The sequence below is a fragment of the Syngnathoides biaculeatus genome, chromosome 7 (genome assembly GCF_019802595.1).
Source record: "Syngnathoides biaculeatus isolate LvHL_M chromosome 7, ASM1980259v1, whole genome shotgun sequence".
Lineage (NCBI taxonomy): Eukaryota > Metazoa > Chordata > Actinopteri > Syngnathiformes > Syngnathidae > Syngnathoides > Syngnathoides biaculeatus.
This window is the reverse complement of record NC_084646.1, coordinates 25,717,710-25,732,937: the sequence shown is the minus strand read 5'-3', so window position 1 is coordinate 25,732,937 and position 15,228 is coordinate 25,717,710. Positions and strand designations below refer to the sequence as shown.

Below are 15,228 nucleotides of genomic sequence, written 5' to 3'. Positions count from 1 at the left end.
CATGGAACGGATTTCCACGGCCCAGCGGCTGCATCCAAGCCACACCATCATCGAGTGCAATGCAAAGTGTCGGATTTGGTGGTGAAAAGTACCCGTCTCCACCAAACTCGAGAACAGTGGAGAGGCGTTCTCTGGAGCGATGACTCACGGTTCTCCAGCTGACAATCTGATAGATATTTCTGGGTTTGCCAGGTGCCAGAAAAACAGTACTTTCCCGACTGCACTGTGTTGTCTTTGACTAATATTTGAATTTGCTTGCTGATGAACATGCAAAAATGAATAAATACATAAATAAATAAAATCGAAAGGGGCAAACAGTTCTTTACACTACTCTGTGAGTCAGGGCACATGAGCGAATACTTTTGGCAATGCACTGCATTTGCACCTAAACTAAGATACATGGCTGTAGAAAATGGCACCAAAACAATACCAAATTAACACTACTGTCCATTTCCTTTTTGCCTCAATTGTATATTATATTCATTCTAATCATATTATTTACAATACATTTATTACTAAACTCATTTGTGTTATTTTCATATTTAATCTGAAGAGGTGCATTTCTCTCCTAATTGAATTCACACACACACACACACACACACACACACACACACACACACACACACACAGTGTACAATAATTGAAAGAACTGCAATGACAAATGAAACCACAGCCGGCTTTGTAAGTGCGTTAGCGTTGTACAGATGTGAGTGATTAATTTAAAATCACTGTAAAATCGCTATGTGGCCTTGGTTGGAGAACAGAACCTTCCTGTCTTTGTTATCGGGAAAAAGCAACAATACACATGATTGAGGAATCTCATACATTCTGTACAACCCACTTAGGGATGCATTTTGGGGGATTGTTTACATTTAGAGTAACAAATGAGGATATGGGCTTTGTTTGTTTGGATCCTATCAAACTAACTTTAGGAAAGTGCAATTTTCGATGAAAGGACCTTATAACTTCAAAAATGTAAGCTTCCCAGCTAGAAAAATGAACAACTTTTGATAAAATTGGAATTTTCAGGGTCAAATGTATAGTTTTTCCTTTCAGACATTGGAAACACAGACTCAGGTCTTCTCACCAATGGTGGGCTTGAACACGTTTTCTCTTTTCTCGTGATTTGTTTTTTCAGCACATTTTTTATAACCTGATTGCCTATTTTGGTTGGAAAGAAATACTTAATAAAAGTTCAAATGGTTCTGAAATACTTTCCTGCTGTTGAAAAGATGTGGAAGTGCTCCATGACAAACATTGCTTCATAAGCTTGCCAGGAAAGGGGAAAAAAAAAATTCACGTTTTACTTTGAAACTAATATATTTTATAAACTGTGTGCTCTGAATACTGTCAGCAACTTAGTACTCAGCACTACATGGGTGATTTATGGAGTCAGACAGAAATACAATATTCTACATCTTATTATTGCAAACGTAGCAGAAAAGCATCCAAGTCTTCATAGCATAGAGATCGGGTGCAGGGAGTTTCGGGGTGGGTTTTGCATGTGGTTGACCACCTTCACACAATTAAGGCACCTTTTAAACAGCGGTGGGGTGGGGGGGGTGTCAATGGAGTCTTCTAATAAGAAAAAAAGCAACGAAGTGGAACATGAAAGTGGTACATCAAGACAAAGGAATGGCTGCGGGAAAGGAGTACCCTGTTAAATGTGATTTAATTTAAAGTGATTTCATCAATCATCCCATTTTTTATGATGACATCTTTACAGGATCACTCCCCTACAAAGCTCAAACACTTAAAGGGGAAGTAATCTAAATGCAAAGTTTTTAGATGGGGTGGGGTGGAGCAAGAATATATATTGTCGGAACATGGTATTCAAATTAATATCGACTATACTGCGTAACGAGCTCGCTGTGTATGCTGCGATAACTACAGTAGCAGGACTACGTGATGGTTTGAAACCAAATTTGATGGAAGGTCTGGAACCCTGATATCCGGGTTGGATCACATGACACTTGTCTCATTAATTTCGGTGAGCGGTGCAAGGGCGATAATGCCCAATATGGTAGCGTCCTGAGATGGATGAAAACTGATGAATTTATATGTTTAAGCACATTGATCAGAATACCATGTTTAGACCAGTGGGAGCACATGCAACATATTTTTGCCCCAATTTTGTTGTTGTTTCCTCCCCCTTTATGAGTGCTCCTCACGCGTCTGCGTGGGGATTCAGTATCCGACGTTGAGCTTGTTCTTATTGAGTTCTCGCTCTAGGTTCCCTATGAGCGTATCGATGCTCTCCTGAAGGTCTCTCAAGTTCACCCTGTTGCTCAGCACAGGGCTGATGTCTTGGATTTTCATGTAAGCCTGGTACGCGTGCTCCTTGTGGAGCCGCGGCAGCAAGATGTGCTCACACGCGCTTTCCTTCTCTTCCTCGTGCGACCGCTGGCTGTTGCTGGAACCATTGTCCTCTTCTAGCTGCCCTTCCACCACCTCATCTTTGTCCACATCGTCTAGCTGCTCCTCCTCCTCAGTCCCATCCTCGCTTAGAGTCTGGACCCGCTCGGGAGGACCCGGCAAAGAGCTCGTGTTGTCTTGCAGGGTGGATTCCGTGTCCTCAGACCTTTCTAGCGGCTCATCAGCCGCGTCTGTATCCTCTGAGGGCACATCGTCGTAGTCGGCTTCCTCTTTGCTGTGAGGGAGCAGAAGCATCTCAGAGGGGAAGTAGCTTTCGCCGCAGCCGCTCCAATCCCCCGCGTAGCGATTGCTCGGGCTGTCCAGGCGTCCCGGTTTGGGCCGCAGAACGCCGGCCATCTCCGCTTCGGTCAAGTTCAAAACCTGAGGTCTCTCTTTTCTCCGGCGTAGGGGAGGGGCCTTGAGTGCATCAGAGGCTTCGGAGGAGGGCTGAACGTGAGGGTCCACAACTGCAGAACAGAAATAGAGACAAAGTAGCCTTAATCCATCACAAGGGATCATTTCATTCAAATGTGCACTCACCGGGCAATTTATCAGGTACATTTGAACTACACTGAGTGGCATCAAATATTATCTCTTAACAAATCAAATAATGCTCATTTGTGACTGACTCATTGGAAAAGAAATTAGAATTTTACTCCGCCACAATGTTTATAATTGAAATGACAACTAAAAATGTTCTAACAATGACAGGATTTTAGATACGATTTAGATTAGATTGATAGATTTAGTTGAACTGAACAGTCCATAGGTGTACCTAATAAAGTTACCAGCAAGTATCTTTTCATGCTTTATTCACCCATTCGCAGAGACATTTCAAGTTCTTTGGTCTTTCCCCAGGATATTCTGGTACTGTACATCCTTGTTCTAAGAATGAGTGAGTTGCCTACACAAATCAAATCAGGTGATTATTGCTGTTGTGGTGTATTTTGACAGAGAATACCTCTCCTTCTGCTTCAAGCTCATTGACATAGAATTGTGCCATCTTCCAGCAAAAGGAACCTCCTCAGTCAAGGTAACTAACAACATTATTCATACATAAAGAAGACACCGTAAAGTGTCAATTGTGTACCATGTCCATTTGATGTTCATTCAGACACACAAAATGGAATTCAAATAAGAAAAGGGACAGATTTTCTTATCCTTGAAAACATCAGAGCATCACAGAAAGTCAGCAATGATCTGTCACATGACTGGCCTTAAGCAATCAAATTCTTGTTTTAGGAATAATGTAACAGATTGTGGAAATTGAAAAACAAAATCATATAGAACAGCCAAGTCCCACAGTGGTATGTAGTAGACCTCTGCCAAGACTGAAATATTAACAAAAAAATAATCCATCTGTTAGGAGGCCTCTTCCTGGTTCATGGACAGTTCCATTGATCCCATTGTGACTCAAAATGAAAATAGATCCCTTTGCGTCCACATCCAGGTTCTTTATTTCTTTCTTTCTCCAAAATTTCTGGAAATCAATAATGTATTTTGAGCAGCAGGGAGGAATCGTTATTACCATGACTGTCTCCTACTTAAGAGCCTCTATTTCGAATTTCAAATCCCTCCTGTGGTCGGGCCAGACAAGTTCTCGGGTTCCTCCCACATTCCCAAAACATGCTTCTCAGATAATTGATGTGAAATGTGCATTTGTCTACGGGATCTAAAATGAAGACTGTTCGGCAGGCTCGAGCTCATCATATAACAATAATATATAATAATAAGGGAGACATAAAATAAATGGCTTGGGGATTTTTCCGATCTGTGCTACTACTGTGTCAACAAAGTGACTGGTGGGCTGAAACATTCACACGATGACTAAGACTTAGAAAGCATCAACATGCAATGGTCACATGCTGAGATCACACCACAGCACTCCATGACTTGGAAACATTTCTACTGTTTGTTATTCCTGTTGTGCTTCATCTAAATGTCGAGTTTGATATTGTGGGGGAAAAAATAAGGTGACTGCTACACTGCAAATACAACTCAGTGATTGAACACTTCAACACAACCAGCATGAATTTGTTACCTATAATTGTTGCCCCGGCTAGCCTTCCCTTACTGGATTGATAAACACACAAACAAACAAACAAAAAATAACACATGAACACACATTATGTACAAAAGGTCCTGTCAAAAGATGATTAAATGTTCTTTGTGGTGAATGTTTTGAGTGTGTTGTGTAATTATTCATTTTTGTTTTACTTTTACAAATTGCATCCATGCGCCATATGAATTTTCTGTTCTCTGTCAATGATTAATGATCTAAAAATGTCCTCATCAGAATGCTCTGCTGCTGAGATTCCAATCTAGTCCAAAAGCTGCATGCATGCCTTGTAGCTACCCTTACGTGACATTATGCTTTGATTCAATCATTAATGAATTAGCTGAGTGCAAAAGTGAAATTCCAAAGGCAATACCCTGTATGTCCTTGTGACTTCTGTTGAGGCCCATTCCAAAGAGATTAGTCACGGTAAACGCACACACTGCAGAACTTATACGTACATATACATTTACATGATACGTTCTTCCATTCTTCTGTCTAGTTATATGCTGGAGTCTCCTCACGCGTTCAAGTGGCAAACAACTGTTTACATTGACAACATGCTGACTAACTTTGCACACATTCCCCGGCGGGGTTCCACATCCCGCAGGAACGTGTGATCGGATGTCCTTCCAGTCACTTGAAAGGCACACGAACTCTCTGAGAGGTGTGAAGAAGTGGCTGAAAATATCTCAGAATGGTTGTAAAATGTTAGCCTGAGTGTTTAGGCACTAAGGTTAAATCTAGAATGTCTTGAATTTGAGTCCAGGGATCAGATGTTATATGCTAGAAAAGGATGGAAAGGAGATGCTGCTTGGCATGCAAACAAGCTGGACTGAAAATACTTTGGGTTACTTATATAGTGTGCCCTTGCCCATTCGCGGGCCCGCGTACTCACTGATTTTCGTCTCCAAGTTATTTTTTTTTATATACCATATTTTCACAATTGTAAAGGTCACGAATTCTCTTCCAAATAGATAAGATGCCATATTAGACACAGCACCTTAAAATATGGTGCATCTTATGTTCACACTGAGTTCCAACATTTGCAAATTTTGTGTGACGTGTTCAACAAAGTACACTTAAATAAACTGATTTCACTGTCAGCATGCAGGCCAGTAAGTATTTTAGCGTGTATGTAAGGTACCATATGATGGCACTCACAAGGCTGAGGACTGAGGTGCCTGATGAATGAATCTGAATAAATTGAGTCAAAGTTAAGGACGACACATTTTTTGGTCAATGAAGATACCTCAAGGACTGTGACATCCACATAATCCTAAAACTATGACCAGTGTGATAATACAAATCTCTTCACCAATAGTGGGTCGACAAACTATGAATGAAATGAATAAAATTCCCTTAATTCAATTTTAATACAGCAAAACAAAGCATATAAGACCGCTAATGTGCTCATTAATGTCTAATATTTGGCGATAGGTGAGGTTTTAGTTCACAAGTTCCAAGGGGTTTGCTTCATAAAATCTAATTTCTTCTTCTTTTCCTTTTGGATTGTCCCGCTAGGGGTTGCCACAGTGTGTCATCTTTTTCCATCTAAGCCTATCTTGTGCATTTTCTTCTCTAACACCCACAGTCTCTCTTCCCTCCCAACATCCATCAACCTTCTTTTCTCCCTTCCGCTCTTCTGCCTCGCAGCTCCATCCTCAGCACTCTTCTACCAATATACTCACTCTCTCGCCTCAGGACATGTCCAAAACATTGAAGTCTGCTTTCTCAAACCTTGTCTCCAAAAAATCCAACTTCATTCCTCTCCTTTCCAGTGCATGCCTTTATCTTTCAATTGTTCGTCCACCTGCTTCCACTGCATGTCACAATATCATCTGCAAACATCATGGTTCAAGGGGATTCCACTGTGACCTCATCTGTCAACCTATTCATTACCACAGCAAACAGGAAGGGGCTCAGAGACGATCCCTGATGCAGTCCCACCTCCACCGTAAATTCTTCTGTCACACCGACAGGACACCTCACCGTTGTTCTGCTGGCTTCATACATGTTCTGTACTATACTAACATATTTCTCCGCCACACCAGACTTCCGCATGCAGTACTACAGTTCCTTTCTGTCGCTCTGTAATAGGCATTTTCGAGATCCACAAAGACACAATGTAGCTCCTTCTGACCTTCTCTGTACTTTTCTACAAGCTTCCTCAAAGCAAATAATGCATCTGTGGTACTCTTTCTAGGCATGAAACCATACTGTTACTCACAGATACTTACTTCTGTCCCGAATCTAGCCTCCACTACTTTTTCCAATAACTTCATTGTGTGCCTCATCAACTTTATTCCTCGGAGGTTCCCACAGCTCTGCACATCGCCTTTCTTGTTAAAAATCGGAACTAGCACACTTTTAGTCCATTCTTCAGGCATCTTCTCGTCTGCTAGTATTCCGTTGAAAAAGGTGGTCAAAAACTCCACAGGCACCTCTCCAAATTGCTTTCATACCTCCACAGGTATGTCATCAGGACCAATTCCCTTTCCATTTTTCATCCTCTTTAGTGTCTTTCTCACTTCCCCCTTAGTAATCATTGCCACTTCCTGGTCCTTCAACTTGCCTTTTCTACTCTTCTTTCTCTCTCATTTTCTTCATTCATCAACTTCTCAAAGTATTCTTTCAATCTATTTAGCACACTACTGGCACCAGTCAACACATTTCCATCTCTATCCTTAATCACCCTTACCTGCTGCACATCCTTCCCATCTCTATCCCTCTGTCTGGCAAACTGGTAGAGATCCTTTTCTCCTTCTTTTGTGTCCAACCTGGTGTACATGTCGTAATATGCTTGTTTAGCCTTTGCCACCTCTACCTTTGCCCTACATCGCATTTCAATGTATCCCTTCCATCTGTCCTCAGTTCTCTCAGTGTCCCACTTCTTCTTTGCTAATCTCGTTCCTTGTATTACTTCCTGTATTTTGGAGTTTCACCACAGTTTCCTCCTCCCCTTTCCTACCAGAAGACACCCCAAGTACTCTCCTGCCTGTCTCTCTGATCACCTTGGCTGTAGTAGTCCAGTCTTCAGTGTCCAACGAGGGACTGTCTCACCTCTTTCCGAAAGGCCACACAATATTATTCCTTTCTCAGCTTCCTCCACATGGTTCTCTGCTCTACCTTTGTCTTCTTAATCTTCCCACCCACCACTATCCTATGCTGTCGAGTTACACTCTCCCCTACCACTACCCTACAGTCAGTAACCTTATTCATCTGCACAAAATATAACCCATCTGTGTGCTTTTACCGCTGCTCTTGTAGGTCACTCTATGTTCCTGCCTCTTCTGGAAATAAGTGTTCACGATTGCCATTTCCATCTTTTTTGCAAAGTCCACCACCATCTGTCCCTCAAAGTTACTTTCCTGGGTGCCGTACTCACCCATCACTTCTTACTACCTTTCCATCTGCTCTCTTGAATGCACAATATATAAACCTTTCTCCGAATCATCATGTAAACCAACTCCTGAGCTTTTCCTGTCATAGTCCCAACATTCGAAGTCCCTACACTCAGTTGTCGGCTTTGTGCATTCCTCTTCTTCTTCTGCTGATGAATCCAGTTTTCTCCTCTTCTTTGTCTTCGACCAGCAGTAGCTGAATTTCCACCGACGGCCTGCAGGTTAATGGTGCTGAGGGCGGGCGTTGTTAACCCGGGCCACGACGAATGCTCATATTTGTTGCACTGGCTTGTGACCCCATATGGCTGCATTCATAAAATTGTATATAAAATGTTAAAAAAAATATGTGTGTGTGTGTGTGTGTGTGTGTGTGTGTATATATATATATATATATATATATATACATATATATATATATATATATGTGGTGGTAAAATGGTTGCTAGTGAAAATGTTACATCAGATTAGTATTAAAGTAAATACCAATTTGTCTGTCAATCAATAGTCATGACTGTTATTGCTTTGATGTTAAGGTAATGACTGCTTTACATGATTTATAATAATATGATATCATTTTGCAAAGTAGTTGTTTCCATTCATGGAAACCAAAAACATTACAGTAGCAGTCCCAAAAAGACTAATGTGTTATAGGTTATGAAATAAAACAAAATGAGCTTTCACTTTTTACACGTAGTGGCAGCTGGCAGATAACAGCTGCACGGAGAGGCTGTGTTCTGCTTCTGTTTGGTGATTTAGATTAGGATCGCTGGCCTGGCCCGAAACTTTCAATTTAAAGTCGGATATAATGGCACAATCTGCCATACTGAAGCCTTAATTAAAGAACAGTTTTATGTATAACATGGTAACAGGTGGCAGCTGATCGCTATCAATAAATGGATAACATCAGCACTCAAAGGATCTTTGTAGAGCTGAACCACCGCAGTCGTATGATTACAACAATAAGAAAATTCAGAACGTGAAAGTCTGAATGTCAATTTACGCGGCTTCAGTCTCGTACCACATTGTGATGCAAAATGCCATGCAGCATGATGGTGTACTGATGTAGATACAACGTGATTAAGAATTGACAAGAGGAAGCACAGAAGGTCCTTAACTAAGCCCACACAGCCATGAGATAGTAAATATGGCTGAGAGGAATGTTGCAATGCAAGGTTTTGCGGGACAATTTTGTATTCAAATATACAGTGCATAATGCTCTCTTGTTATTCTTTTGTTATGTTGCTCTGTGTGTGTGTGTGTGTGTTAAAGTTGCAGTTGTTTGAAGGATTCTAGTTACTACAAGGGAATCAAGTGAAGTGAACTATGGTCATATTTCAGCAATTTTTTCCCCCTCAAAAAGATGTTTAATTGGTGTTAGAGTTATGAAAGGCACCTCGGAAAAATGGCTTCACTGTAAGGTATCCAGGGACCGAAAAACCTTGAGAATACCTGTTGTAAACACCCATGAATCCATATCGACATTTTCCAAGCCCCTTATCCCCACAAGGCCTGCATGAGAGCTGGAGCCTATCACAACTATCTTTGGGCTGGAGGTGAGGTACACCCCAAACTGGTTGCCGGACAATCACAGGGCACATGGAGACAAACAACCATTCACACTCACATTCACATTCACAACTACAAGCAATTCAATTCACCTACTATGTTTGTTTTGGGGATATGGGAGAAACCAGAGTACCCGGCGAAAATACATGCAGGCACGGGAAAACCAAGCAAACTCTGAACTCTCAGAACTGTGAGGCAGGCGCTCAGAGGAAAAGGTTTTCGGAATAGTGTTAATAATACAGAGCTGTGAAAGAAGTGAACGAAGATGCTGTTCTTTGCTACAAACGTTAAACTTGACAAAAGTAGTTGACATTGTCCCTCGTTGTCTCCTCCACTGTTCCACCAAGTTATGCCTCCTCATACTGTGCAATCAATATTCCAAAGGTTCCAACTACATCTTCGACCGTCGCGCTTAGTCCCGCATTCAGTAACTCTCACATGATAATCACAGAACTTTACACTGACACATGATCTCTGTTTAGCGATGCGTTGATCACAGATGTTTGCATCTCTGTTAGTGGCTGGCAAGCTAAGCTAAAGGTTAGCAAATTAAGCTAAAGGGTTAACTGTGCACTGAGGCACACGTCCATATAAAGTCTCCCATGTGTAAATTCCCATCTATTAAAATGATTACCATTCAAAACAATCTCAAATAAATATACAGATTGCATATTTTCATCCATCGTATCCCGCACCATAAATAAGGGTTTTCTATACAGTATATGGTTTATGAGTTATTTATAGGTGGCACGGTGGATCAGCTGGAAAGCGTTGGCCTCACAGTTCTGAGGTCCCGGGGTTCAATCCCGGGCCTGCCTGTGTGAAGTTTAAATGTTCTCCCCGTGCCTGCATGGGTTTTCTTCGGGCACTCTGGTTTCCTCCCACATCCCAAAAACGTGCAACATTAATTGGACACTCTAAATTGCCCCAAGGTGTGAATGTGAGTGAAGCTGTTTTTTTCCATGTGCCCTACGATTGGCTAGCAACCAGTTCAGGGTGTACCCCGCCTCCTGCCCGTTGACAGGTGGGATAGGCTCCAGCACTCCCACGACCCGTGAGGATAAGCGGCTAAGAAAATAGACGGATGGAGTTATTTATTGATACAATGAGATGTTGAATAAATACCTGGCCAGAGCTGCAGCAGGTAGTGCAAGACTTCAATGTGCTTTTTGAAGTGCAGCGCACTGGCAAGTTCCTCTGAGTCAATGAAGACTCGGTTGGTGTGACAGGAAGCCTCCTGACGCTCGCTGAGCAACACTGGGCCAAAACACACTGCCAAGTTCTGACATGTCATCTTGTTCACTTCCTGGTGGGACGCCACCAACTTGAGGTGGTCAAGAAGCTTCCGAAGTGTCATCTGACAGGAAGAGGAAGACACGTCCTTCTTATTATGAGCAGTGACATGGCTACGACGGGTCCTGGTAGTACCGCTAACTGTGCATTATCAATAATCCACAAAAGTTACAGAAATATTACTTCCAAATTTTCGCGATTCTCACATGGATACACATGACTAAAGTGAAAGTTGATTTTTATGTGGGAAAACAGGCAAGACCAGATTTGAGAATAAAATGTCCTGTAAAGAGGATATAAATATTGGTCCTGGACATGGAATTTTCGCACAGGTCCAGCCTTCATATCATTTCAAAGCGACAACATTAAGTACACCCGCAAAGAACAATGTTTTGATACTTCTTTCAGCCATGTATTAATCCAACCCAGTACAGCATTGTCCTATACTGTGCTTCTTTTTAATATTTTGCTGGTCACTAAATATCTTACATCTTTTAAAAAAGCATTCCAATTTGATGATGACCCTAACGAAGTGTTAAGTAAGTGTAACTCACAAGATTTTAACCCCCATTTTTATATCCACCGCAATTATCCGATTGAAGATCACACATAAAAACATAGAAGGAGATTCAGTGCATCTTCCTCACCCTCTCCACCTCTGGCAGGTTGTCGAGCAGCCCGACAGTGTATTCTGAATCGGCGTGGTCATTCTCGCAGCCCGCTGCTCCCATTCTCAGAGGTCGGGTGGCCATGGAGTCCAAGACTGCCTCATACAGCTGCTTGTTGATCAGAGGGTATGGCAGCTCTCGTAGGTAGTCCTTTAATACGCCTGTCGGTGGGGGAAACACAGACGTTTTGTGATCCAGTCCATCAATTTGTAATCACAGGGACTGGTTTGGGTCATTAAACAAGTTGCACAGTTCCCTCACCCTTTTATTGTCTACGTTGCTTTATGCTGAAACTGCCACAATGCTGCTAAATGTTTTTGGTGTTTCTATGGTGGTGCACATGCAGCTGTGACTTCAGCCTCCAGCAGCACAGGAAAAAAGTCTGTCTCCTTAGAGCCCCTGAAGTATTGTGGCCACCTCTTTCATCTGAGGTGAAGACGTGTGCATAAGGACTGGAATAATACAGCCTGCTGGCAGGATGACAGCCCTTTGTGCTAGCCATCTGTTGTCTCGCTCTCTCTGCTTTTTTCCTCTCGCTATCTCCCATGCATCTCAATCAGTTTTCAGAAAATCCGGGAAGGCGTATTTGAGCAATAGGATTTAAGTGTTTGAAAAAGGATTACGTTATGATAAAGCATGCCATTTATTTATCTGTTTCGGTTTATTTATCTGTTTCACCATCTTTTTCAGTTGCTAAAAGACATTTCTTAAAGCAAATACCAATTTTCACACTAATTTAAACACATATCTGAAAATTCAAGCAATATTTACAAAACCACTGACTCTTTCAGGAAAACCAAACTATTGCCTCAGAACAGGCCCAGTCGGTCAAAATGGAAAACTTCACTGAACACTCATTGGGCACAATATAGAAAGAAGGACCCCAAAATGATCAGATCGGAATGTTGGTAACAATTTGTTTACAACAAAATGTTGTTCACAATAGGATTGTGTTTTGCAAATATCTTCCCAAAATACTCTTCAGACTATGGTGGACATTTTGAATATACGCAAGTCGGGCAACAATTGACGGATTTGGACTTCCCTCATTATTAAACCATGGAGAAAAACATAGTGTTATTGATCACCAAACTTGTTTTGGCTCTGAGCAAAGGAAAGAACAATGCAGTTCACCGTTGACTCACTGACATCCCTCAGCTTCAGCAAGGAGAATGGAGGGCACAATTTAACATGCTCATTTTTAAATTCCAGGAAATCCTAGCTCTCTTCTTCATGAGGGTCTCATTAACACTTCTCAGTGGATTGCGTTTTGGTACTGTGAGTCGCCCATCCTTGAATCTGGGAACACTGAAAATGTGTGAAATCTATGCTAAATTATCAATGAAAAACGCACATTCATGCCAACGGGCAGTTTAGAGTCCTCAATCAACCTAGCATGCATGTCTTTGGTATGTGGGAGGAAACTGCAGTGCCCGCAGAAAACCCACTTAGGCACGGGGAGAACAAGCAAACTCCACACAGGCGGGGCTGGGATTGAACCCTGGACCTCAGAACTGTGAGGCCAATGCTTTACAGGACCGCCATCATGCCGCTGTTTCCTTTGATCTTGGTTTCTACGGCTCCAGCAAACTCACCATGCGTTGTGGGTTTTGAGTGATCTTGCTGACAGACAGTTAATCAAACAAACACACACACACGAGTGAGAACAAAAGCTCCTCGGCAGAGGTAATAAGTACAGTACAAAGTGTGTGATTTCCTATCATCACACAGCTATAAGAAAAGGACTGGTTTACTGATTGCAACTAGAATCCCAGATCACACACAAACACACACAACCATACACGTACAGATAAGATGCATTCCTGTGAAAGCCAATTTGAGCTCTGAAGAAAAACAACACATTCAAACAAGAACACTGTCAGCTTGATGGATACACTGACAGTACCAGCACAGCGAGTCAAATTTTAACAGAGCTTGAGGCAAACATGCACTTTAAACTTTATAAAATGCTCCACTATTAGTGTGTACCTGGTGCCTTGTGAGGGAACACAGGTGAAGTTGTGACATGTTTCTTTTTTTTTTTTTAAATCATGCATCACATTCTTGAAAGCCTCTGTTTTCAGTTATTGTCATCATCTTAGGTTGGAAATCTGGTATGAGGAGAACCATGATAAGGAGCCCTAAACATTCATTCCCCTCTACGCCTGCTAAGACACAGATTTTAAAAACAGATTACACGGAAATGCTTTGTGGACATTGTCTGGCTTCCTGTTGTCAACTTGGATTTCAGCTGTGAAGATAAAATAACAAAAAAAAAATTATCACAGGAATCTAACTAACTGCCAGCAAACTCTGACCTGTTTTTGGTTTTACATTAGCAAAGTAGTTAATTTGGTTAAATGAGTGTACAATCGTAGAGCACTTTAATATACGATAGAGGCTAGAGAGCAGAGTCACAGAAATAAATCATTAGCGTACTATGAGTCAGTGTGTTTACTTTTGTGTATCAGGCCTTGTTAGCGTCTGACACACATAATGCACAAGTGCTTAAATATTCTCGCGCTCACGCACAAACACACACAAAAGCACGCAAGGTCATGGACTCAGGAGGGAACAAGTGCGTTTTCCCTACAGGTGCTTCTCTCCCTCAGCCAAAATGACAAATCGCTACCAGTCAGCTTGCTGACACTCAAAGTCTTTGGGTTATGGGTTTGGAGAAATAAGTGTGGTTCAACTACACCCTTTTGTTCCTCATGAATCATAATTATTCATTTAAAAAATCTGTTTTTAATTGCAATTAATGGATCGCACATTTGTGTAAACAGTAAACAGGGAAAGGCATTTGTCTGTTAAAGAATGGCAGTATCCCAGTGCATAAACCAAGGTCCATGCTTGAATGATGTTGGAGTGGAAGAACTTGACTGAGACCTCTGCCTCAACGCCACCCCAGCAAACAGCCAAGGCACAGCCTGTCTTGGAGGAGTGCAGTAGGATGTTCAGAAAGTGCCTTACCGATGAATGGGACAAGTCATCTGGGTGAAAAGCTCGCTCTTAAAGATATAAAAACTCTAATATGATTCACTCACAAGTCACAATCACTTGTTTGTGCCGTAGTGCAGAGCCAGCATGCACACAGCTCCTTCGCATAGCTCCTTTTGGGAGCACAAAGAATACATATTTGAGTCAGTCAACTGGTTCATGTGATGCAAAACTCAACCCAGCTCAACTAGAAAACATGAAGACATTTATATTGAGTGTGGTCAGTGAGGCTGGGACTCTCAGGAAGGTGATCAGCTGGTATCACAGCGCGGTGTGAGTGCTTTAACTTAAGAGTGAGGTGTGAAATCCCTTTGTTATCGATGTGAATGATATGTTAATTGATTTGAATGTGCAATAAGACTGTGATTGAACCTAATTTTATTTATATCCATCACTGTAAGATTAATTACTAACACCAGTATGTTTTTGCCAATAATTGGAACTCCATATGTGCTTCCATTTTCCCTTTCTGGAAGTGTAACGGGCAGTTGGAGATGTATGGTCTTAACTGGTTACATTATTTCACACTTATCCGAAGATAGCAGCAATCCGTATCAGGTTAAACCCATTTCAGCGTTCTGCATGTGCCACCAAACACTGCAAGGCACAGAATGCAGCGGGGCAAAGCACTACCTTTAACCTCTTGTTCAAACAAAGTAGAAGGTCACTCCCCTTGTCAGTACTGCAGTCAACACCGCGCCTGGAGAACAAACATCGGTTTGTTCTCCATCTTTCTCCCCTCCCTGCAATTTTGCACGCTCCCACAAAACTCATTTGGGTGGTAGGAGTTGGTGGCACTGGGGATGTGCGTCTCCCTTCCGTGTAC

General features: G+C 41.9%; 2 protein-coding genes across 7 annotated transcripts in view; one reads left to right on the top strand and one right to left on the bottom strand.

Annotated features, from left to right (window-relative positions):
* dnai3 (dynein axonemal intermediate chain 3) overlaps positions 1–15,228 on the top strand; it is a 65,474-nt gene that overhangs the window by 43,299 nt on the left and 6,947 nt on the right. For 4 of the 6 annotated variants that reach the window (XR_009795889.1, XR_009795888.1, XR_009795885.1 and 1 more), the window contains 2 exons: positions 3,370–3,448; positions 14,219–14,764. The gene's annotated coding sequence lies outside the window, so the exon portion shown is untranslated. Of the gene's footprint in view, positions 1–3,369; positions 4,682–14,218; positions 14,765–15,228 lie in introns of those variants that run through there. The other 2 variants (XR_009795886.1, XM_061826153.1) reach the window with 2 other exon arrangements.
* syde2 (synapse defective 1, Rho GTPase, homolog 2 (C. elegans)) overlaps positions 2,185–15,228 on the bottom strand; it is a 52,612-nt gene continuing 39,568 nt past the window's right edge. Inside the window, exons 6-8 of the mRNA XM_061826150.1 lie at positions 11,382–11,563; positions 10,567–10,798; positions 2,185–2,882 (exon numbers count right to left, since the gene is read on the bottom strand). Coding sequence (XP_061682134.1) covers positions 2,188–2,882; positions 10,567–10,798; positions 11,382–11,563 — 1,109 coding nt within the window. The 3' untranslated portion in view covers positions 2,185–2,187. The remainder of the gene's footprint in view (positions 2,883–10,566; positions 10,799–11,381; positions 11,564–15,228) is intronic.